This window comes from Macaca fascicularis, chromosome 9 (genome assembly GCF_037993035.2).
Source record: "Macaca fascicularis isolate 582-1 chromosome 9, T2T-MFA8v1.1".
Lineage (NCBI taxonomy): Eukaryota > Metazoa > Chordata > Mammalia > Primates > Cercopithecidae > Macaca > Macaca fascicularis.
In genome coordinates, this window is record NC_088383.1 from 25,447,265 (window position 1) to 25,471,680 (window position 24,416).

Genomic DNA, 24,416 nt, shown 5'->3' on the forward strand with positions numbered 1-24,416 from the left:
TGCACTCCAGCCTGGGAGACAGAATGAGACCCTGAATTTAAGGGGGGAAAAAAAATGGCTCGGCATGGTAGCTTAGTCCTGTAATCCTAGCACTTTGGGAGGCCAAGGTGGGAGGATCACTTGAGTTCAGGAGTTCAAGACCAGCCTGAGCAACATAGTGAGAACTTGTCTCTAAAAAACTTTAATAATAAAAAGAAACCATTATACAATGATTTGATCATTATACAATGTATACATGCATTAAAATATCACACTGTATCTCATAAATATGTACAATTATTTGTCAATTACAAATTTAAAAAATAATTTAAAAAAAAAAGCTCAAAATTACCTAATTAGAGTTACCTCTAAAATAACATTTCTATAAAGAAGTTATTTCCAGAGGAGAAATTAACATCTTGGAGAACATTAATACTCTGCCATGTACTTTCTTCTTTTTTACCTGTATCGCCCTATCTGTTCAGGGTCTCCAATTAGTTCTCTGAAATCCTAAATTCCATGTGAAATGTTTTAGAACCCTTAAAGAGATTTTTAAAATTTCATTTATTTTCTTGGCTGCCAAATTAACTTCATGCACTTTTTTTCACTCTTAAAATCTACTCCTAGAAATGTAATTTTCTGACAATGCTACTTTAATCCAACTGAATTTCTTGCATTTTAGATCACTATAAACAAGGTTTCCTGGGACTTGAAGTAAAAGATTTTTTTTTTAACCCTTCATCTAACTTGACCACCTTACTTTACCAGTTTATTTTACAAAGAGGAAGTCCAAATTGTTATGTAAATCCAGGATTGCCATATTTTTGTTATCACTGTTCTAGCTTACACACATAGCAGCTATGTGAAACTGATTTCTAAATCAAAAGAGTGTCACTGGCACTCTGTGTTAGAGAGGTTGATGGGAAAAGATAAAAGAAAAGTAGGAGGGCAGTTGGAAATCTGCTTTTCTTCTTCAACAGCAGAGGTTAGACACTAACATACTAAATTTTGCAGCTTTGGGAACAGTCATTTTAGAAGCTTGGGCCAATTCAAGATGGTAGTCATCATTCGAAACACCCCAGTGCACCTCCCTTTATTCAACACATTTACTCAGCAAACATCTGAGCTCCTACTATATATAGGTGCCAGGTACTTGCTAGGCACTGAAAACTCAGCAATAACAGACAATTTCTATTCTTAATGATCTTTGCTCTGAAAGTAATACATAAAAAAAATTATTGTCCATAAAAATACTGAAAAGTCAAAGTATGTAAGAAAAGTTTACTTTGCTTTTATTTTTTCCAGAGTCTCACTCTGTTCCCCAGGCTGGAGGGCAGTGACATGATCTTGGCTCACTGCAACCTCTGCCTCTTGGGTTCAAGCGATTCTCCTGCCTCAGCCTCCCAAGTAGCTGGGATTACAGGCATGTGCCACCACACCCGGCTAATTTTTCTATTTTTAGTAGAGACGAGGGTTTCACAGTGTTGGCCAGACTGGTCTCAACTCCTGACCTCAGGTGATCCACCCACCTCGGCCTCCCAAAGTGCTAGGATTACACCCATGAGCCACCATGCCCAGCCTGCATATTCTAATACCCAGCCTTTGCCTCTCATTTCTCAATTTGCCTTCATAGGTTTGTGCTGCTGCCACCACCTCCCTAGAAGAGGTACGTCAGGAGGAAGAAATTCCCTACTCGTTTACCACATAGCATGAACGATCACTCAGATTGTCTCCAAAATATGAGCAGGAATTTTCCAGTAGAGAATTAGGGGAAAGGTCCATCTATAGCTTTTAAAAATTGTGAAACATCAATCTACTCCATTTATCCCTTCAAACATCTGAAAGCAGCTATCACTTTCTCTCTAAGCAATTCTCTTTCAAGCAAAGTTTCAAGTTTTCTCCATCTTCTTTTTAAAAATACATATCCTAGGTCAGCTGGGTGCAGTGGCTCACGCCTGTAATCCCAGCACTTTGGGAGGCCGAGGTAGGTGGATCACCTTGAGGTCAGGAGCTCGAGACAGCTCGGCCAACATGGTGAAACCCTGTCTCTACTAAAAATACAAAAATTAGCCGGGTGTGGTGGCAGGTGCCTGTAATCCCAGCTACCTGGGAAGCTGAGACAGGAGAATTGCTTGAACCCAGAGGCGGAGAGTGCAGTGAGCCGAGATTGCACCATTGCACTCCAGCCTGCGCAACAAGAGCGAAACTCTGTCTCAAAAAAAAAAAAAAAAAAAAAAATTTCATCATAGGGTCAAAATGTATATATCTTACCATCACAGCCCCTTTATATCTGAGGCTCCCAAGTGTTTTAATCATGTCCTAGTTAGTCAGAAGACAACCCTGGAGACCTCCTTTCCCATATATTCCCACCTGTCCACTAGAGAAGAACAAATAAATATTTTGAAATTAACTTGTTACTAGCAACATATAGAATCACTTATTACCTTTGTGTGTGTTTATGTATGCATATGTGTATGTGTCCATATATGAATATAAGTGAGTTTATACATTTTACATTAGGAAATATTACCCATAATAGCAAACTACAAATAACTTGGTAATTTTATTATAACTACTTCTTAATAGGACAAATACATGGGCAGCAAATTATCTAATGACTTATCAATGTACTAGCTAATTGGGCTAATATAGAGAGATGGGTAATTTATATCTGAACCATAGTATATATACATGTAAAGCCTAGCTGTTAGAAAATTACATTCCAAAATACTATTGATAACAGTGAAACAATACATGCCCAGGACACTGAACATGAGCATCCATTTTAAGGACTTTTCTACCCAGCAAATAGAAGAAAAAGCCCCAAGTCCAGTTAGGAATCTATCTGGAGACTCACCCACACTTAAGAGGAAGGGTAACTACAAATAATTCCCCACCAACCCAGAGGCTACTTTGGGGCTACAAAGTAGGAAAAAGAAAAAAAAGGAAGGGAAAAGATAGCTCTAAGAAGTGGCCATGGGCTAAACTGCACATGGACATGGATTTGTAGGCTAACTCAGGTAACAGCCTGTTCCTTGTCAAAAGCAAACACCAATCAACTTGGAGAAGAGATTTTTCATCTTAGATCTCAAAGAATCCCCAAGTAATAGTTTTTGAAGGTCAAGAAACACAAAGCAGTTAAAAAAAAAAAAAAAAAAAAAAACACCATGGAAAACAACAATATTCTAAGCTAAAGCTACCAGAGAAAACAAACAAGAGAAACAGACTCACAAAGACTTCTGATAAAGGAATCACCAGGCACAGATTATAAAAAAATTCCGCTTACCATGTCTGAAGAAATAAAAAGATAAACCTAAAAGTGATCCAGGTGAAGAAACTATAAGAAGTGATCAAGCATATTTGCTGTAATACCCTAAAAAACTTCTCATAATCAAACTTTAAAACTTAACTAAAAAGAAATTTACTGAACATATATTGGAAGAAATTATCCAGAATGCAGACCAGAAAGACAAAAAAGAAGAAAAAGAGAAACTAGAGAATTTAGTAGCCATGGGAGATGGAGTACGAATGAAATAATATCTTCAATATTACTGAATAATTGTGTACCCAGCAAAAATACCTTCCAAAAACGAGGGGAGAACACAGATATTTCAGGGAAAAAAGAAGAGAGAATTACATCACATATAAGTAACATGTTGGAGCCAGGCGCAGTGGCTCATGCCTATAATCCCAACTACTCAGGAGGCTGAGGCTCTGAGTAGTGCCTAAGTGGGGACTGCCTGAGGCCAGGAGTTCAAGATCAGCATGGGAAACACAGCGAGACCACATCTCTTTAAAAAAAACAAAAACAAAAACAAAAAACGCAACATGTAGATAGGAAGGAGATAGTGGAGTTAAAATGTTCTAGGGTCCTTATATTGTATAAGAGTAGAACAGAATTAAGTAGCATTAGACTTTGATGAGTTTGCATATTGTTTCTAGGGTAACCACTAAAAGAAGGGTAATAATGTTATTTAGCCTTTCAAGTAGAAAGTATAAAAGAGAAATTATTTTTTAATTTCAGAAAAGAGAAAAATGTAAGAATGAACCAAGAGGAGTTCAAAATAAAGGTGAAGATTAAACAATAAATACATAATTAATTACATTAAATACATAGGTGAAAATTTCTAAATCTACCTACTGTGAACTAGCTGGTTACAGAATCAACTCTTGCACCCATGAACAACAGCCAGAAAAGCTAGATGATGTATAATCACTATTGTGTGAAGGCACCAGAAAGCTACCAAGGCAAAGATGGCCTAATGGAACAAGCTTCCAAATACATGGAAATCCAGAGAGGTGAGTCCAGTGCTTTGTACAACTGTTCACCTTGAGGCATTTCCTGTTTCCAAAGTAATGGCTGAGAGACTGACCAGCTACACAGAGCTTCCATCAATCTCAAAAGGCTGAGGAGACAAAAAAAAAAAAGGAACTTCAGGGCCAGCCAAGGAAAAGAGCTCTAGAAAACACCATGTTTTCAGTTGAGGTCCCCAAAAGAACACAACTTGTGAGCAGGGGTGAAAAGAAAAAGCCCAACCATGTCAAGCATGGAGGTGTGCTGTTCCGCCTTCCTTCTGAAGAACCTGCCGCAGGGAAGACTGTGACTGACAGCCCCAGCTGCCGCCCTTTGGATCCATCACCATGTTCATGCAGAGGCCACATTTCCCCATTTCTGCCCAAAGCAGGATTCTTCTAAAAGACAAGCGTTTGCCTGGGGATTCTTCACTGGCCTAGCAGAGGAGTTCTTAGATCTGTGCTGCAGTCTGGGGCCCTTCCTTCCAATTCGTTCCTTTCCTCTCTTCTTTCACAGAGGTCAGGCCTGTCTCATGGTCTGAAGTTTTCTCCTGTACTCTCTTGCTTTCTTCTTTATCCTTTATAGGCATGGCCCCCAATAAGTCTTCTGCATATCTCATCCTGGTTTAGTATCTGCTTCCATCTTGATGTCTGCTGCTAAATATCAATTATCAGACCAAGGCCCGCCTTTAGGTGAAGGCAATCCTTAAGCAGAGATCAAAAATTCTAAATGAAACAGAAAACCAAATCTGGTGATACATAAAAAGCGTCACACATTGTGAACAAGTTTGGTTTAGTCCAGTAATGCAGGGCTGGTTTCACATTTGAAAACTGTATCAACATGATCTACTACATTAAGTGATGAAGGAAGAAAAATCAAAGGATTCATGAGAGAGATATACCACATTCATGGATCAAAACATTCAATATTTCAAATATTCCAGTATTATAAACAATATAAAATCAATCAAAATTCCAACAGAATTTTTTCTTGTGGGTATAGAAACTGAAAATTCAATTCTAAGAAGACTTATTCTACCCAACAGCAACACTTATTATAAAGCCATATTAATTAAGATAGTGTCGTCTTGGTGCAAAGAAAGTGATCAATGGAATAGAACAAAGTTTGGCAAACTTTTTCTGTAAAGAGCCAGACAGTAAGTATTTTAGGCTTTCTGGGACACATACAATCTCCGTCGCATATTCTTCTTTTTTTAACAACCCTATAAAAATACAGATCTATTCTTAGCTTGGAAGCTGCACAAAAATGAGCCATGGGTCAATCCCTGGAATAGAAGCAAGTCTAGAAACAGACCTACACACATACACTTTATGATCAAGGTGGTATTACAGACCTCGAGAGAAAGTATGGACTTTCCACAAAATAGTGTGGGATCAAATCAATATCTACATAGGAAAAAAATTCACCTTGACCTCACACCATATGCAAAAATAATCAATTTTAGGTGAATTGTAGGCTTAATTGTGAATAACATATCTTGAAGATAACACAGGAGGATATCTTCATGACCATGGAGTAGAAAAAAATTCTTAATTAGAACTCATGAACTATTAACCACAAAAGACTGATAATTCACATGACATTAAAATTAGAAACTTCCCTTTATAAAAATTACTAATAAGAAACTGAAAGGCAAGTCACAGGTTGAATTACCTGCCAATTGTATATCACTAACAAAGTCCTCATCCACAATATTTAAAGAATGCCTACAAGTTAATAATAAAAAAGAACTGACAGGTAAAATCCAAATAAAAGGTAATCAACCTCATTAGTCTTCAGGAAATCTAAATTAAAGCCATAGTCCACACCACTGTACATCCACTACAATGACTAAAATTACAAAGACTGACAATAGCAAGTGTCAGTGAGGATCCAGAGCAAGTGGAACTCTCATACACTGTTGCTGAGTGTGTAAATGGGTACAGTCCCCTCAGAAAACTGTTTAGCAGCATCTACTAAATGTAACCATATGCATACCCACGACCCAGCAATGCCTACATATACATACTCTCTAGAAATGAGTACATGTGTGTACAAAAGTACACATACGAGAATACTCATAGCTGCATTGTTTGAAGTAGCTAAACACTGAAAAAAATTCAATGTCAATTAACAGTAGATTGGATAAGTTGTACATATTTTTTTAAAAATCAGCTTTATTGAAGTATAACATACACAAGATAAAAAATACCCATTTTAAGTGCAGGGTTCAATAAGTTTAGACAACTGCAAACACCCATGTAACTACTACCATAACCATAATATGGAACATTTCTATTATGCTAACAAGTTCCCTGGTACCCTTTACCAGTCAATTCAGGTGACCACAGAACTGTTTAGAAGAGGATTTTGTTTCGTTTTGTTTAAGAGACAAGGTGTTGGCCGGGTGTGGTGGCTCACGCCTGTAATCTCAGCACTCTGGGGGGCCAAGGCAGGCAGATCACGAGGTCAGGAGATCAAGGCCATCCTGGCTAACACAGTGAAACCCCGTCTCTACTAAAAATACAAAAAAATTAGCCGGGCATGGTGGGGAGTGCCTGTAGTCCTAGCTACTTGGGAGGCTGAGGCAGGAGAATGGTGTGAACCCGGGAGGCGGAGCTTGCACTGAGCCAAGATCATGCCACTGTACTCCAGCCTGGGCGACAAAGCTAGACTGTCTCAAAAAACAAAATTTTTAAAAAAGAGACAAGGTCTCGCTATTTGCTATGCTGCCCAAGGTGGCCTTGAATTCCTGGGTTCAAGCAATCTCTCCATCCTCAGCCTTCCCAGTAACTAGGTCTACAGGTGCAAAACCACCATGCCAACTCACAAACCTGTTTAGATTAGTCTTTCCTAGGATTTTATATAAATGGAACCAGGTACTACTCTTTTGTGCTTGGTTTCTTCCACTCATCAAAATGTTTTTAACAACAAGAACATGAGCAAAATAATAAAAAGTAGATAAATTATATTTTATCAAAATTAAAAACTTTTGTGCAGCAAAGTACATTAAGAAAGTGAAAAAAAAGGTGAAAAGATGACCTACATAATGGAGGAAAATACATGCGAATCATATATCTGACAAGGACCTGGTAACCAGAATATATAAAGAATACTTATAGCTCAACAACAAAAAGACAACCCCATTTAAAAATGGGCAATGGATTTGAACAGACATTTCTCCACATAAGATACACAAATGGTGACAAGCACACAAAAAGATGCTCAAAATCATTAGGCATTAAGGAAATACGAATCAAAACCACAATGAGATACCACTTCACACCCACTGGGTTGGCTATAATACAAAAAATGGAAAATAACACATGTTGGTGAGGATGTACAGAAATTAGGACCCTCATTCATGGCTGGTGGAGACAGAGAAATGGTGTAGCCACTATGGAAAATGGTTTGGCAGTTCCTCAAAATATGAAACATAGGATTACCATGTGACCCAGCAACTCTACTCCTAGGTATAATCCCCAAAAATTGAAAACAAGAATTCAGACAAACACTTGTACATGCATGTTCACATCAGCACTATTGTCCAAAGAAGATATACAAATGGATCTTTTATTATTATCTACCTTTCAAGGGAACAGAATCCTTTATTTTTTTTTTGAGATGGAATTTCACTCTTGCTGCCCAGGCTGGAGTACGATGGTGTGCTTGGCTCACTGCAACCTCCACCTCCCGGGTTCAAGCAATTCTCCTGCCTCAGCCTCCTGAGTAGCTGGGATTATAGGCATGTGCCATCACACCCGGCTAATTTTGTATTTTCAGTAGAGATGGGGTTTCTCCACGTTAGTCAGGCTGGTCTCAAACTCCCAACCTCAGGTGATCTGCCCACCTCGGCCTCCCAAAGTGCTGGGATTACAGGCATGAGCCACCGTGCCCGGCCCAGAATACTCGTTCTTACACATTTTCAAGAATGAATTATGCGAGAGTAAAGAACTTTCTTTTTTTGTGTTGTAGATACAGAGATCTTGCTATGTTGCCCAGGCTGTTCTCAACCTCCTGGCCTTGGCCTCCCAAAGTGCTGGGATTACAGGCCTGAGCCACTATACCCAGCCAAGAGTAAAGAACTTTATTGAGAAGCTGTGGTAGAAACTTAGAGACTTCCTGAGTTGTAGTCCAGCTCTGCCACCTGCTAGTAACTTAAACACTCTGCATTTTAGTTTCATCATCTGAAATATGGTGGTGATAATAATATCCACCTTAGAAAGCTGCTGAGAGGGTTAAATGAGTTAATCCATGGAAAGTCTTGGATTGCAGCAAGTACGCTGTTAAATTAGCCTCCACCACCACTACCATCATCATTATTGTTATCATCATCATCATTATTCTTCCTACTTCCTAAAATATCCTCAAGAATATTTAAGACACCTGTGATTGTTCTAATGACTAGTATTAAAAGTTCATAAAAAACATACCTAATTAGTATGTTTACCTAACTGCCAGAGAAACTTAGTTTAAATGGCCAATATAGTTAAAAATGACTCTGGGAGGCAGTGGGGCACACCTATAGTCCCAGCTACTTAGGAAGCTGAGGCAGGAAGACGGCTTGAGCTCATAAATTGGAGGCTGCAGTGAGCTATCATCATGCCACTACACTCCAGCCTGGGCACAGAGCAACACCCTCTTACTCGTTAAAAAAAAAAAAAAAAGAGATGCTAAAGGGTTCAGTGAATGCTCCTTCCCAAAGCCTTCAGAAGAGATCCATGTAATGCTGCTACCCATTTTGAAAGCAATTCTAAACATGCTTCTGATATCCCACCCAAAGCCTTAGATCATGGACCATGCTTGAAAAGTCTCCCAGGCCGGGCGCGGTGGCTCAAGCCTGTAATCCCAGCACTTTGGGAGGCCGAGGCGGGCGGATCACAAGGTCAGGAGATCGAGACCACAGTGAAACCCCGTCTCTACTAAAAATACAAAAAATTAGCCGGGCGCGGTGGCGGGCGCCTGTAGTCCTAGCTACTCAGGAGGCTGAGGCAGGAGAATTGCGTGAACCCAGGAGGCGGAGCTTGCAGTGAGCCGAGATCGCGCCACTGCACTCCAGCCTGGGCAACAGCGTGAGACTCCGTCTCAAAAAAAAAAAAAAAAAAAAAAAAAAAAAAAAAAAAAAAAAAAAAAGAAAAGTCTCCCATCAGTACAGGATACCTTTACCAAATGAGGTTTTGCCAAGGTTATTGCTGAATATCAATCCAACACTGGTGGAAACTCAGTTTCTAATAGTGTTTTATAATATCCAGATCTCTTTGATATTATATCTGATTTTTTGCACCAAGGAATGAAATGCTTACAATCCTCCATTCCCAATATAACATCATACACTTTCTCCATTAAATAGCCTAAAATCCTCCTCTCTGAATATTTTCTTTTGTTTATCAATGGTGCAGCGATTTTGAAGAAAGTTACTGCACATATCTCCTTAATCAAAATTGACGTATGTAGCGGAAGAGCTCTGCTCATCAGTATACCACAGTAAGCTAAATATCTGATGTTCTGCTCAGGCCCCCATGCTGGAGCCAGGGCTCCGACCACTGTCATCAACTTTGGATGGCATCCCGAGACCACCCTTCTCTCAAGGCCATCTGACCAGTTCGAGCTACCGAAAGACTCACAGAAGCTGGTTGCCACCATCCCACTACTCTTAATATTCATAAATTCTGTAAAATATTATTTATATTATAATTATATTATATTAGAACATAGTGTTATACTATATTGTTATATTATAAATTATTATTTATATTCTCCAGAGATTTAAGGGAATACAGGATGTCAGCAAGATATTAATTATTCACAAGCAACTATTACCACCAAAAAAATATTCTTTTACTTAACCTTTTTCTTATAAAACATCTGCATCATAGTACAGAAAACTAACCAACAAGAAAAAATACCTTTAAAATATGACTGCACACATAAAGGATACGAGAAACATAACAAAATGCAAACACTGGGTAAGTAAAATAATCAGAAAATTAAATGGCTCAGTATTTCTTGGTTGATAAGAAAGAAACAAGAAAATTAAGTGGCAAAAGAGATTTCACTAAATTGCCAAAAGGGAAGAAGACCAAAACAAAATCGTTCAACTGTTTAACAGAATTTTGGCATTATAACAGCATCTCTTAGGAGTTTGAATAAAATCCTGGCAATTATTTTCTCTCCAGTGATTCTAGGCTTTGACTGTGATCATTACACTGGAGGCTCCGTTTCAACTAAACTAACACAAAATTCTACATAAAAGGATTTCGTGATCTCAATATGCTTGAAAATAAGTTTTCAAAAGAAATGAGACAGTAAGATAAAAATCATAACATTCTGTTGAATTAAAATACTAAATTATATATAGTTTGTCTCTGAATAGATTGCATTCTAAAAACTGACTTGTAAATAATTGTCTAGAAGTTAGAAGAAATTTTTTTCACATACAATATGGTATAACTGTTGATCAGGTTATTTGCAATGATATCATGACTATTATACTTAGGGCTAAACAGGCCTTTGTGAAATAGCCTGTGACCCCAACTATCAATTGGGATGCCAAGATCAAACTCACACTTGGAAAGCAAAGGTGCAATCAAGGTAGGTGGAGCACTAGGACTCCATAACCTCATTAAGCTTTGCAGGTCCACGGCTAGCCAAGTACTGAAACTGAGTAACAAGTGATGGTTGCTCCTGCAAAGTGTTCACAGCCTCTAAACTTGGGATCTCCTTGACCTTTCTCCATGCAGGATGCACAGAATTAATTTCATAACATACTAAATATACCCTATATTTATCTTCTAATTCTTAACACTACATAAGTCACACCCTTTTTTAAGACTAGAATTATTTTTAAAATAAAATTAAAGAAATGAGGAAGGGGACTTAAAAAGATGTTAACAGAAGTAAGATGGCAGAATTATAAGATGGACCTAAGAGTTAGACCCAACTGATTTGGAAATCCAGTTACTATCCCTTACTAGCTATGTGATTGTAGGCAAGTTATTTCTCAGCCTCAGTTCCCTCATCTACAAAATAGGAATATTATTTTGTAGGAATATAGGAAATCTCACACCTTACAGGGTTAGAGTGAAGGAAATAGGAATATCTCACATCTTACAGGGTTAGACTGAGGATTAAAGACGATTAAAATATATATTATGATGCCTGGAACAGATTAAGTTCTCAGTCATGTGCTAATTTCCACCACTCTCCCAATCCACTCCCCAAAATCAAGCAGTTCTTCCAAATATATTACAATTATATTATAAAACGCTTTCTCCAAATACTCTCATACCTTTTCATATTCTTCTTCGCTTAGGAAGAAGACTACAGATCTGGACTTAATAAATATCCAACTTTGTTGAACTTTGCTTCAGAAGAGGTAAGGTACTTGAATTTCTATTTCTCCCATTTTAAAGCCTTAGTTTTGTGATTTTTGAAATTATCTTATTAGTCTTTTAACTAGCTAATTGATTTACCTTTTTGTTAACCTCACTTATCATTATTTTCTCCCTTAATCTGTTAGACCTCTGATGGTAAACTTTTACTACATTTCAATTACAGTTGTCCCGTGAACAATGGGTTTGAACTCTGTAGATCTGCGGATTTTTTTTTTTTTTTTCAGTAAAAATATGGTATTCACAGTAACACACGGATGCAAAAGCTGTGTTTCCAATACATGGGTTCCACAGGGTCTATTACAGGACATGAGTGTGTGCAGATCAGTACATATGTGGGTGGTCCTGGAAGCAATCCCCTGGGTACATCAAGGGATGACTGTATTTACATCCTTCATGGACTTTTTCTTTCAGCCATTTTATCTTCTAGTTATTATATTAACTCTATATTTTCTTATGATGTAACTTTTCTTACTTAGGATTATCCCTTAATCAACATCATAAAATATCAGTAGAGCAACCAGATAATTTAACCTCACACTATAGCAGTAACTCAGTTCAGAACTCAAGTTCAGCTGTAAGGGATAATAATCATAAAAGATCACTGGATATGCAGCCTTGAATATCCATTCTTCTAAACGCTTTGAATGTTGTCACTGGATCAAGCCAGACTCATGGGTATACACTTGGACCACAATGCTTTGGTGCCCATCACTTTAAACCAGGGTTTCTTGCCCTTGCATTATTAATATTTGGGACCAGGTAATAGTAATAACTATTATTATTATTTTGAGACAGACTCTCTTGCTCTGTCATCCACATTAGAGTGCAGTGGTGCGATCTTGGCTCACTGCAACCTCTGCCTCCCAGGATCAAGCGATTCTCCTGCCTCAGCCTCATGAGTAGCTGGGATTAGAAGCATGCACCCCCACCCCTGGATAATTTTTTGTATTTTTAGCAGAGAAGAGGTTTCACCATGTTGGCCAGGCTGGTCTCAAACTTCCGACCTCAAGTGATCCACCCACCTCAGCCTTCAAAAGTGCTGGGGTTACAGGCGTGAGCCACTGGGCCTGACCCAGATAATTCTTTGTTGTGGGGGGCTGCCCTGTGCACTGTTTCAGCAGCACCTCTGGCCTCTATCCACCAGATGCCAATACACACTCCCCCTCTCCCAATTGTGATCAAGATGCTTATAAAGAGGGTACATTACCATATACCCTCCAGGGAGCAATATCATTCCCAGCTGAGAAGTGCTTTAAGCTGAATGAGACCTTGGGGTTTGCAGTCAGCTTACACTGAGGAACCACTTTAAAAACAGCCGTAAGAAGAAATGGTGTTGAAAATATCATCTACTGTATCACTGTTTGTTTTCCAAGGGAGAAACCTGTCTCAGACCTCAGTGCAAACAGAATGTTTTTTCTTAGGAATAATGTGTATCCTTAACTGATCATATTCTCATCTTTTCTATGGCCACTGGCAAGCTCAAAAGCAAACTTACAGCCCAGCTTTAATAACAGTATAGGACCAGCCGGGTGCAGTGGCTCACGCCTGTAACCCCAGCACTTTGGGAGGCCGAGGCTGGCAGATCACCAGGTCAAGAGATAGAGACCACCCAGGCCAACATGGTGAAACCCCGTTTCTACTAAAAATATAAAGTGGGTGTGGTGGCGCACACTTTTAGTCCCAGCTTCTCGGGGTGGGGGGCGGGGGGGCAGGGGGGCGGTGAGGCAGGAGAATCCTTTGAACACAGGAGGAGGAGGTTGCATTGAGCTGAGATCACGCCACTGCACTCCAGACAGAGTGAGACTCCGTCTCAAAAAATAATAATAACAACAACAATAACAGTCTAGGACCTAAAGCATGAGTTTACATGTACTAAATCTTCTGAATGTGAATTCATTTTTTACCATAAACTCTTGACCTTATATTTTATCTTGCTATAAATAAGGTATTTCTTTATGTGGTTATAAACCCTTTTTCTGAGTGAAATTAAGCATATATTAATAATTAAAATAGGCAAACTGTTATCTTCTCCAGCAGATCATACCCTTCAGGCTCACTCTATTATTCCTCTTCAAATCACCTTCTGCTGAATCTACAATAGATCTTCTAGTTTTCCCTTATAAATATTCAAGTTTATTCTCCCTAGCCAACGCACAAACTAAATCCATTCACTTCAGTGAGCTATGTCAGACACATGATGATCTGCATGAAGTTTTATAACAATGTCTTTCTACATTTATTAGAAGTATATTCCCCTCATAAGAGGCATGAATTCTAGACGCTGTGTGTCCAGTAGGTTGTCCAGGCATCAGCACATCAGCCTTTAGGATGATGGGAAGATGGAGTACTTATATCCTCTTTTCTCTTGCTGATGCCAGCTTTGTAAGTTTTCCCTTTCCCCACTAAGGCTTACTTCTAACCCATGCCAAGTAGCATTTGGAATTCATCCTAAACCCTGGTACATGACAGATGGTGATGCAGGAGTGGCTCATCTTGTACCAGTGACAACTATGAAGAGTCCTGCCTGGCCCTACACCCTCGGATTACTTTTGATAGTGCAAAAAAAAAAAAAAAAAAAAAAAAAAAAAAGCCATTTCTTTCTCATTTTAACCCATAACCTTCTCAAGACCTCAAACGGTTGTTACAAAGGTCCATCAACAGGTTGAGTGGTTAAACAATCTGTGGTATATTCATGCAAATGAAAAAAAAAGTAGTACTATACACATAATAGTACCCATACACATAATACAGTGTATTATGTGTAGTAGCACCCATACACATAATACAGTAAAGGTCAAAAATATTGTGCCTGACAAAAGAGTACATGCTGTATTATTTCATTTATAAAAAAAAAAAAAATCTAGAAGAGGCAAAAATTAACCTATATAGTGATAAAAATCAGATCAGTGATTGTCTGAAGACAGCAGAATAAAAAGGAGCACAAGGGAACTTTATGGAATGATGGAAAGGTTGTTTTTGATATCACATCTTAATCGGGATAGTGATTTCACGGTTATATATTCATCAAAACTTACCAAACTGTACACTTACAATAGATGCAAATGTGGTATTCTTGCTAAACATGTATGACCTTGAACTAATGAGAAAACATCAGATAAACTGAAAATGAAGGACATTCTATAAAATAACTGATCAGTACTAGTAATAAAATACAAGGAAAGACTATAGGGACACGACAAGTGAATACAACGAGGGATTCCGGAAGAGAACAAGGATACTAGCAGAAAAATTGATGACATCCAAATAAAGTCTGTAGTTTATACAGTAGTCCTGTATCAATGCTAATTGTTTAGTTTTGTTGATTGTACCATGGTATTGTAAATTTGTTTTGTTTTGTTTTGTTTTCTTTTGAGACGGAGTCTCGCTCTGTCGCCCAGGCTGGAGTGCAGTGGTGTGATCTTGGTTCACTGCAAGCTCCGCCTCCCGAGTTCACGCCATTCTCCTGCCTCAGCCTCCCGAGTAGCTGGGACTACAGGCACCAGCCACCACGCCCAGCTAGTTTTCAGTATTTTTAGTAGAGATAGGGTTTCACCGTGTTAGCCAGGATGGTCTCGATCTCCTGACCTCGTGATCCGCCCGCCTCAGCCTCCCAAAGTGCTGGGATTACAGGCGTGAGCCACCACGCCCGGCCCCCCATGGTATTGTAAGTTTTTAACACTAGAGAATAAGTAAAATAAAGGATACATGAAAATTGTCTGTACTATTTTTGCAACTTTGTTGTTGAAAATTATCTAGAAATAAAAGTTTTTAATGGGTGCATTTTGTTGAGTGTGAATTTTAACTCGTTCAAGTTGATTTGAAATCAGTTATTAAGAAATAATTTTATCTCCAGCCTGACTGTCCTTTCACGTTCATTAATGTTTAAATCAACAGTAACATTAACTACAAGAATAACCCAAACCCTCTTCTTTTCAATATCTGACTCAATAAACCTAATTGATAAAACACATAGCATTCCTTACCTAAAATAATCATCTCATTTAGAAAGATTACTAATTGAAATAAAAATCTTAAGTACTCTCCTTGGAATTATGATATATTCCTCCACAAAAACACATACAATTAACAATAAAATCTTTACATGTTCAAATTAAGATGAGACAATGGAATTCATAAAACTTAGAAGTCCACAGTAAAAAACATTTAATTCTATGGCTCTCACACCTAAGAATTATTATACATTTGAACACTAAAAATTATATCATCTCATTTAGTATCACTTAAAGAACAGAAAGAAATGGGTAGAAAAACATTGAGACAAATTAAAAGGTTTATAGCATACCTCCTCTGTTTCCATTTTCTTCATCCTACAAATAAAAATATATATATACATACATGAGTATACATTTATAAACTCTTGTTAATCACAGCAAGGCTCATTTTAATTCAAATTGACCTCCCTAAATTGTGCCAATTACGATCTCACCTACAATATTCTTAATTGATCATATTCTCTTCTATAGCCACTGCAAGCTCAAAAGCAAATGAATAGCCCATCTTCAATAACAGTATAGGAAGTACCTTTTACTGGAAAGATAAGAGTTTTCACAGAGATAACAAGGCTGTGGGTGAAGCCAACTTAGGGGTAGGACATCAGTTCAGTTTTTGGCATTTGAGGGTAAGCTTTCTAATGGAGTCAACTTGTCAAGTAGGCAGTTGGAGAGAAGGAAAGGCCAGGTCATCGCTTACTGTACCACACTTAAATGTGCCTTTAGGGGATATTACAGGACCCAGAGCTGTCTATATAAATGGACTGGTCCAAAATTGCTACATATTTAAGTTCTTGTATTCAATTTTGAAGTTTACCTACTTGGTCTCTTTCATTGTTACCGAGCTGTCTTGCTGCCATGTTATCTACCTCTAGCTGGAAAACTAGAAAAGGAACCTTTAAAAACTAGTCTAAAAATACATTTTTTCAAATATTTGCTGAGCCTCTACCATACTGGAGCTACCATGTACCTCAGAAAGAAAAACAGACATTGGGTGAAGGGCTGATAATTTATGACATCATTTTTTGACCTTTATTTAGGCGGCCCAGTGTTTTTTTTTTTTTCTTCTTCTGATTATAAGATCTGGTCTGAGACTGAAGTTGCCAGCTAAGTGACAAAATAAGGACACTGTTATATTAATTACACATTTTCTAAAAGCTATACAATATTAAAATTTTTAATTCTTTTGAAGTGAATTGATAAAATTTCTTAATTAAAATGGAAAATATTCCAATATATATTTTCCATGTAAAATTTACAAGACAGAGCCCTATTTGCAAGAACATCTGTATTTAATAATAGCATTAATAGCTAAAATTTATTGAGCAATTACAGTGTCAATTTCTATGTTAAGTGTGTTACAACTACTGTATCATTTAATCATTACACAGCCTGTAAAGAAGGTACTACTATTGTCTGTTAGTTAGCTTATCCAAGGTCACAGATCTAACAGGAGGCAGAAATGGAATTCAAATCCAGGCTCTTTTGACGCCAATGACCATGCTGTTAACAAGTGTAAGCATGTCCTGGAATACCATCATTTCATGCAAAGTTGTTTTGTTGTAACGTTCACGAGAAAAATTAATTCCCCACTGGGGTTCTGTATGTGTGAAGTTTCCACATTCTCCCCACTGTGTGGGTTTTCTCTAGGTACTGTAGTTCCCTCCCACATGCCAAAACTGTGCCTGTTCGATTCACAGGTGCGTCCACATTGTCCCGGTCTGAATGAGTGCAGCTGTGTGTGTGCTCTGCAATGGGACGGACAGCGTCCTGTCCAGGGTTAGGTCCCACCTCGTGCTCTGAGCTGCATGAACTGCTGGGATAGGCTCCAGCCACCCTCAAATCTGGACTTGTTTTTATAACTCTTTCTTAAGTGTATGAACACCTCACATTTACTTCAATGTTTAATACTGGAAATGTTTTGGTCTTTATTTACAAGTTTAGTGATTTTTTTTTTGACCAGAAATATGCCAAGTAAACTCTAGCCAACATAAGATCAGTTATCAATTAAATACGTTTCACTTAAAGTTGTAGTTTCCAAAAATCAACTGACAATGTTAAGTGAGGATTTATTGTAGTATGCTACTAAAATTTCTAGAAATATTTTCCAATAATAATAATACATGTTTATATAAGTTTGGTAAAATTATCTTATAAAACATTGTACTACCTATATGTTCATCATGACCCAAAGTTCTTATTCAAAACAAAACCAAAACAAAGACAAAAAAAATACACAATCCTAATGTAATTATCAAGTGCTCTCATATATGACCTAATGCATAAGTAACACTGAGACTTTTTAATATCAACTAGATTCTTAAGAGATGAAAACCCAAACAGATAAATTTCACTCCAAAGGTAGCAATTATATACAATCCTTAAGAGATATTCAGTTGTTTCCTGTTATCTCAGTGTTAAAGTAACCAAATATTAAAAAATTAATTGAAAAAAAGAAAAGAAAAAATAAGCTATTCCGTATTTCAAAAAAAGCATATCCTGTAGGACATTACTAGAAAGACATATTTAACCAAAAAATAATTTAAAACTGTGGTCTCTAGATACAAATACAGACACTACTTTTTAAAAGACAGTTTAGCAGTCATAGATATTTAGAATTAGAAAAGACTTTCTCATACCCTAGTTCAATTCCTACAGATGAAAATGGAAATCTAGAGGTCAAAAGAAGTGGCCTGGCCAGGGTCTCATAACTCTTCTGAATATCATTATTTCCATTATGCTATTGTGTAACAGTTCAGCATCAAGCATGCATATTGGTCAAATTCAAATCCCAGATCAACTACTTATCTGTTTTATGACCCAGATCAGTTTCCACATCTGTTATATGGGGCCAATAATACCACCTGCTCCACAGGATTCTGGTGTGGATAAAGTAAGATAACGCTTATAACAAATGGTAAGGAACACAGAGCAAGTACTCAGTGTGTCAACTGCACTTATAATTATCTCAGGCTGTCCTTTTCAGGCTGTGTTACTGTCCACTGAAGCCTGTCAATGTAATTCATTCTGATGAGAAGCTGTGTTTCTAAATTCTAACATGCCATCATATTACATATCTGAAAGTTAAATATTGTTCTAATTCTGCTAATTTTCTATAACTGCTGGAATATTTTAGTGAACCATTTCCTCTGCAGAGTCTGCCCACAAAACTCACTACCTTTTTAGATAACAGTTACATATTAGAAAAAGTAGAATGAAGTCTGGAATTAGAAGTCCTTAAAAAATATAGATTTGGAGTTTAGAATCAATATGATCTTTCAGAGAAGACTAAAGTTTTGTTTTGTTCTTCAAGGTGGGAAAATACCTAAAAGGAGAAAAATAATATAATAAAAATTCAAATGTAATGCTTAATTCTTTTAAGACAGAAAAAAGGCCAGAGGGAAGGAAGAGGAAGACTAGAAGGGGATAGGAATGGCCTTGTGGTTTTTTTCAAGTTGTTGTAACTATTTCTCTTACCTTGTATGAAAATTGAATTGCAGACTCTGGGGGATAAACAATAAAATGTCTTAATGTAAACCCAAAGCCTTGAGATGTTCTTTTCAACATAACTGTTTTGGGACCTGGCCAGGAGAATGTTTCATCTTCGGACAGTGATACAGTTTCACTTTGTTCTTTTCCATCTTTATTTTTTGAGACCTAAAGTGAAAAGATATGTAAAAGTTAATTACATAACACAATAAACTTCCTCACCTAAAAAAAATTCTATGTAAACATGTTAATACCTAAGCGCCGATATGAACTATTTTCGGATGCATAAATTATACAAAGCATGCAATTATCAAAAACAAAAATTTATTATATTATTATAACAAAGCATGCAATTATCAAAACCTAGAGCTTTTTTCTAGAAAATCATGCTATACAAAATTAGTCAGAAGAAATAACACTCAGAAAATATAAATATAATTGCTAAAATTAGAAATGCAGTAGAAAGAATGAAAGATAATACCAAAGAAATTTTAAAGAACACTATGGATTAAGAAACAGAAAGCATGAAAGAAGAGATACAAAACTGACCAAGAAAGAAACCTAAACCTTATCAGATAGTCCAACAGCAAGAAAGGACGTTAGAAAATAATAGAAAAGGTCTTCAGGTTCTGAGCACGAATTCAATATCCACATAGATAATCCTTCTGATACCCTGGCCTTCTTGTTCTTTGACCTCCTCTCCTCCACTCTGCTTTCACTTGGGCATGACTGAAACCCCCTTACAAGCCCAAATCAAGAATCCCTGCTAGAACCACCACCTATTATTAGTTCACTATTTAGTTCATTCCCTCTCATTCCCCAGCCCTTACAATTCTTCAATCTGGAGCTGACCCTACCACCCTTTCCCTGTCCCTCATCACCCCATGTTCTCACTTTCCTCTTAAGCTAGCTTCAACTCACTCCTTTACCCTCTCCCACTTCCTCCAAGTTGCCTGACAAAACCTAACCCTGGATAAATCAACACAGCCTACTCCGGGCCTGCTGCACTTATGCAGGCAAACATGGGTGGAGAAAAACAAAAAACTAAGCTATTTCACTCTAAGTTCATGACTATCAACCTCAAGAGAGCCTTTAGTGTTGTCTGTCAATAGTGACACATTTCTCTCTGGTCATTCATCCTAGATGACTATTTCATCCCTTTTCCCCACCCTCACCTGCAGCAGATGGTCCTGCTTTCTATTACACTCAGAAAACAGAAGCAATAAAATGAGAACGGAATCGCCTGCCATGATCACCCCACCAACCTGCAACCGTGCCCATGTTCCCCTGCCTTCCCTTCTGCTATGATGGATGAGCCGTCCACTCTCCCAAGGCGCCAGCAGTTGAGACGAGATCCTCCCCTCTTACTATTCAAAGATACAGGTCCAACAATTCTCCCCTCTCTCTTTTGCATCACTTATTCTCTCTTTACTATATACAGCATTCCCATTTGCATACACGTATTTTGTAATTTCTTTAATCTTAACAAAATCTTTTTTTTTTTTTTTTTTTTTTGGGACAGGGTCTTGCTCTGTGGCCTGGGCTGGAATGCAGTGGCATGATCGTGGCTCATTGCAGACTGGATCACGGGGGCTCAGGAGATACTCCCGCCTCACCCTCCTAGGTAGGTGGGACTACAGGTGAATGTCACCACGCTAATTTTTTCTTTCTTTCTTTCTTTTTTTTTTTTGTAGAGACAAGGTCTCACTATGTTGCTCAGGCCCATCTTGAGCTCCTGTGCTCAAGCGATCCTCCCGCCTCAGCCTCCCAAAGTGGTGGGATTACAGGTATGAGCCACCACACCTGGCCAAAATCCTCTCTTGATCACACACACCCCTCTCCAGCTACCACCTCGTTTGTCTGCTTCTCTTTGGAGCAAAACTCCTTAAAGTTATCTGTACTTGCTGTTTCCAATTCTTTTCCTTCCATTTCTCTGAAATCCCTTTAAAGCAGGCTTTTATCCGCCTAACTCCCAGAAACTGCTCTTGTCAGGCTCACCCACGACTTCCACATTTTAAACTGAATGATCAATTCTCAGTTCTCATCTTATGTGCACCTTATTGGCACAGGGGTCACTTCTTCCTTCTTGAAGAATTCTCTCCACTTGACTTCTCACACTGATTTTTCTTCCAACTCACAGGCGACTTTGTCTCAGGATCCTTTGTTTTCATCTGCTAAGTTTCTGAACCTGGAGGCACCCAGGGCTCAGTCTATGGACTTCTCTAGCTATACTCTGTCTTTTGGTGATTTCATTCCATTTACTACATTAAACACGGACTATATGCAAATGACTCCCAAATTTGTATTTCTAGCCCAAGCCTCTCTCCAACCTGATAGGTATCTTACACTTAACATGTCTGCATAGCTACTCAGATTTTGTTTTAAATTACAACTCCAAGTTAATCCCAGCATTTTGAAAAGGTCACCTTTATTGAATTGCAAATACTTGAATAGTCTTGCTTCTTTTATATTGTTTATTATCTTCCACCAGTGAGTCTATCTACTCTGCCACAATAATTTGCCTCATATAAAGGTGAAAAGGTAACTAGGTGGTCACATTGCCCAGCCAAACTCGAAACTTGCAGTAGGGGTGGCCATATGATTGAGTTCTAGTAAATGGAATGTTAATGAAAGTAGTAATACAGTACACCCCCCCCCAAAAAAAAAAAGCAATTCCATATACTAGCAATAAGCAACTGGAAATTTAAAGCTTTTTAAAATACCATTTATAATTACATTAAAAATATGAAATATTTAGGGATAAATCTGACAAAAGGTTTGTAAGATCTACAGACTGAAACTCTAAAACATTAAGAGATATTAAAGCATAAAGAGAGATGTACCATGTCCATGACTTAGAAGACTCAGCATTGTTACAATGTTAACTCTCCCTAAACTGATCTATAAATCCAGTGCAATCCCAATCACAATCTCAGGAGATTTTTGTGTGGAAACTGCTATGGTATTTCTAAAATCCACTTTATAATGCAAAGAACCTAAAATAGTCAAAACAACTTCAAAAAAGAACAAAGTTGGAACACTCAGACTACAAATCTTCAAGACTTACAAAGCTACAGTAATCAACAGTACAGTATTGGCATCAAGATACACAGATTCACAGAACAGAATATGGAGTCCTGCTCTAGACCCATAACCACATGATGCTGTCATTCTACTCCTAGGTATTTATCCAAAAGAAACATGAACCCATGTCAATATTGTACAAGTATAATAAAAATACGTGAAACACAAATCGCCCTGGAACGACTGTGTGGAGGCTGTGTGCAAGAAAAGAAAAGAACTTTGATCCATAACTCGTATCACAAACAAAAATTAACTCAAATGATCATACACCTAGGCAGGCCACAGTGGCTCAAACCTGTAATCCCAGCACTTTGGGAGGCCGAGGCAGGTGGATCACTGGAGGCCAGGAGTTCAAGACCAGCCTGGCCAACATAGTGAAATCCTGTCTCTACTAAAAACACAAAAATTAGCTGGGTGTGGTGGCACAAACCTATAATTCTCACTACTTGAGAGGCTGAGGCAGGAGAATTGCTTGAACTCAGAAGGCGGAGGTTGTAGTGAGCCGAGATTGTACCACTGCACTCCAGCCTGGATGGGGAGTGAGACTCTGTCTCAAAAAAGTCAAATAAAATAAATGATCATAAACCTAAATAACACTTAAAACTATGAAACTTCTGGAAGAAAACAGGGGAAAATCTTTACGAACTCAGGTTAAGATTTCTTAGCTATAACCCCAAGGAACATAATCCATTAACAGAAACAACAAAAAAATATTCATTGGAAGAATATACAATGAATTTTTTAAAAAAGATAAATGAAACTTCATCAAAATTAAGACCCTCTGCCCTTTGAAAGACACTTCTTGGCCAGCCATGGTGACTCACACCTGTAATCCCAGCACTTTGGAAGTCTGAGGCAGAAGGATCTCAGCCAGGAGTTTGAGACCTGCCTGAGCAACACAGGGAGACCCTGTCTCTACACAAAATTTAAAAATTAGCCAGGCAGCCGGGCACGGTGCCTCACGCCTGTAATCCCAGCACTTTGGGAGGCTAAAGTGGGTGGATCATCTGAGGTCAGGAGTACAAGACCAGTCTGGCCAACATGGTGAAACCCCATCTCTACTAAAAATACAAAAATTAGACAGGTGTGGTGGCATGTGCCTGTAATCCCAGCTACTCAGGAGGCTGAGGCAGAAGAATCGCTTGAACCAGGGAGGTGGAGGTTGCACCAAGCCGAGATCATGCTACTGCACTCTAGCCTGGGCAACAGAGCCAGACTGTCTCAAAACAAACAAACAAACAAACAAACAAATTAGCCAGGTGTGGTGGTGCATGCCTGTTGTCCCAGCTACCAGGAGGCTAAGGCACGAGAATCACCTGAGCCCAGGAGGATGAAGCTACAGTGAGCTGTGATCACACCACTCCAGCCTGGGTTACAGAATGAAACCCTGTCTCAAAATATATATATATTTTATGAAAAGTATATACACACACACACATATACATACATATATATACACACTTACACTTTTATGAAAACGAAAAGGCAAGCCATAGAATGGGAGAATATATTTGCAAATAATGTATCTGATAAAGGACTTGTATCTAGAATACATAAGGAACTCTCAAAATTCAATAATGGAAATGCAAACTAAAAACCATAATGAAATGCCACTGCACATATAATAGATGTGCTATATAAAAATTAACCATACCGAGTGTTGGTCAGGATATGAAGCAACTAGAGCTCTCAGACACTACTAGTGGGAATGTAAAATGGTGGAAAACCATCTGACAGTTTCTTAAACATACACCTAACATATGACACAGCCATTCTACTTATAGAGAAACTGAAAGCATATGTCAACACAAAGACTTGTACATAAATGTGCATAGCAACTTTGTTATAGCCACCAACAGGAAAACAACTGAAATATTTCAACAACAGATAAATGGATGAACTGTGACACAGCCAAAAAACAGAATGCTACTTAGCAATAAAATGAAATCAACTACTGATATATGTAGCAATATGTTAATTAGGCTTAGTTAAAGAACCCAGACAAAAGAGGGGGAGGAGGAGAAGGAGTACACACTGTATGCTCCATTTATATAAATCCTAGAAAAATTCTAAATACTAGTCTATACTGACTGAAAGATTAGCAGTTGCTCTGGGTGGGTGTAAGGATGGAGATTACAAAGGGGCATGAGGAAATGTGGAGGGTGG

The 24,416-nt window shown here is 38.1% G+C and overlaps 1 protein-coding gene across 16 annotated transcripts in view; it reads right to left on the minus strand.

The window, feature by feature from the left end:
• ARHGAP21 (Rho GTPase activating protein 21) overlaps nt 1-24,416 on the minus strand; it is a 132,718-nt gene that overhangs the window by 61,272 nt on the left and 47,030 nt on the right. For all 16 annotated transcript variants that reach the window (XR_010577872.2, XR_012417536.1, XR_012417537.1 and 13 more), the window contains exons 2-3: nt 19,155-19,334; nt 15,971-15,995 (exon numbers count right to left, since the gene is read on the minus strand). Coding sequence is in view for 13 of the 16 variants with exons in the window: in XM_005564803.5 (XP_005564860.3) it covers nt 15,971-15,995; nt 19,155-19,334 (205 nt within the window). In the remaining 3 variants the exon portion in view is untranslated. The remainder of the gene's footprint in view (nt 1-15,970; nt 15,996-19,154; nt 19,335-24,416) is intronic.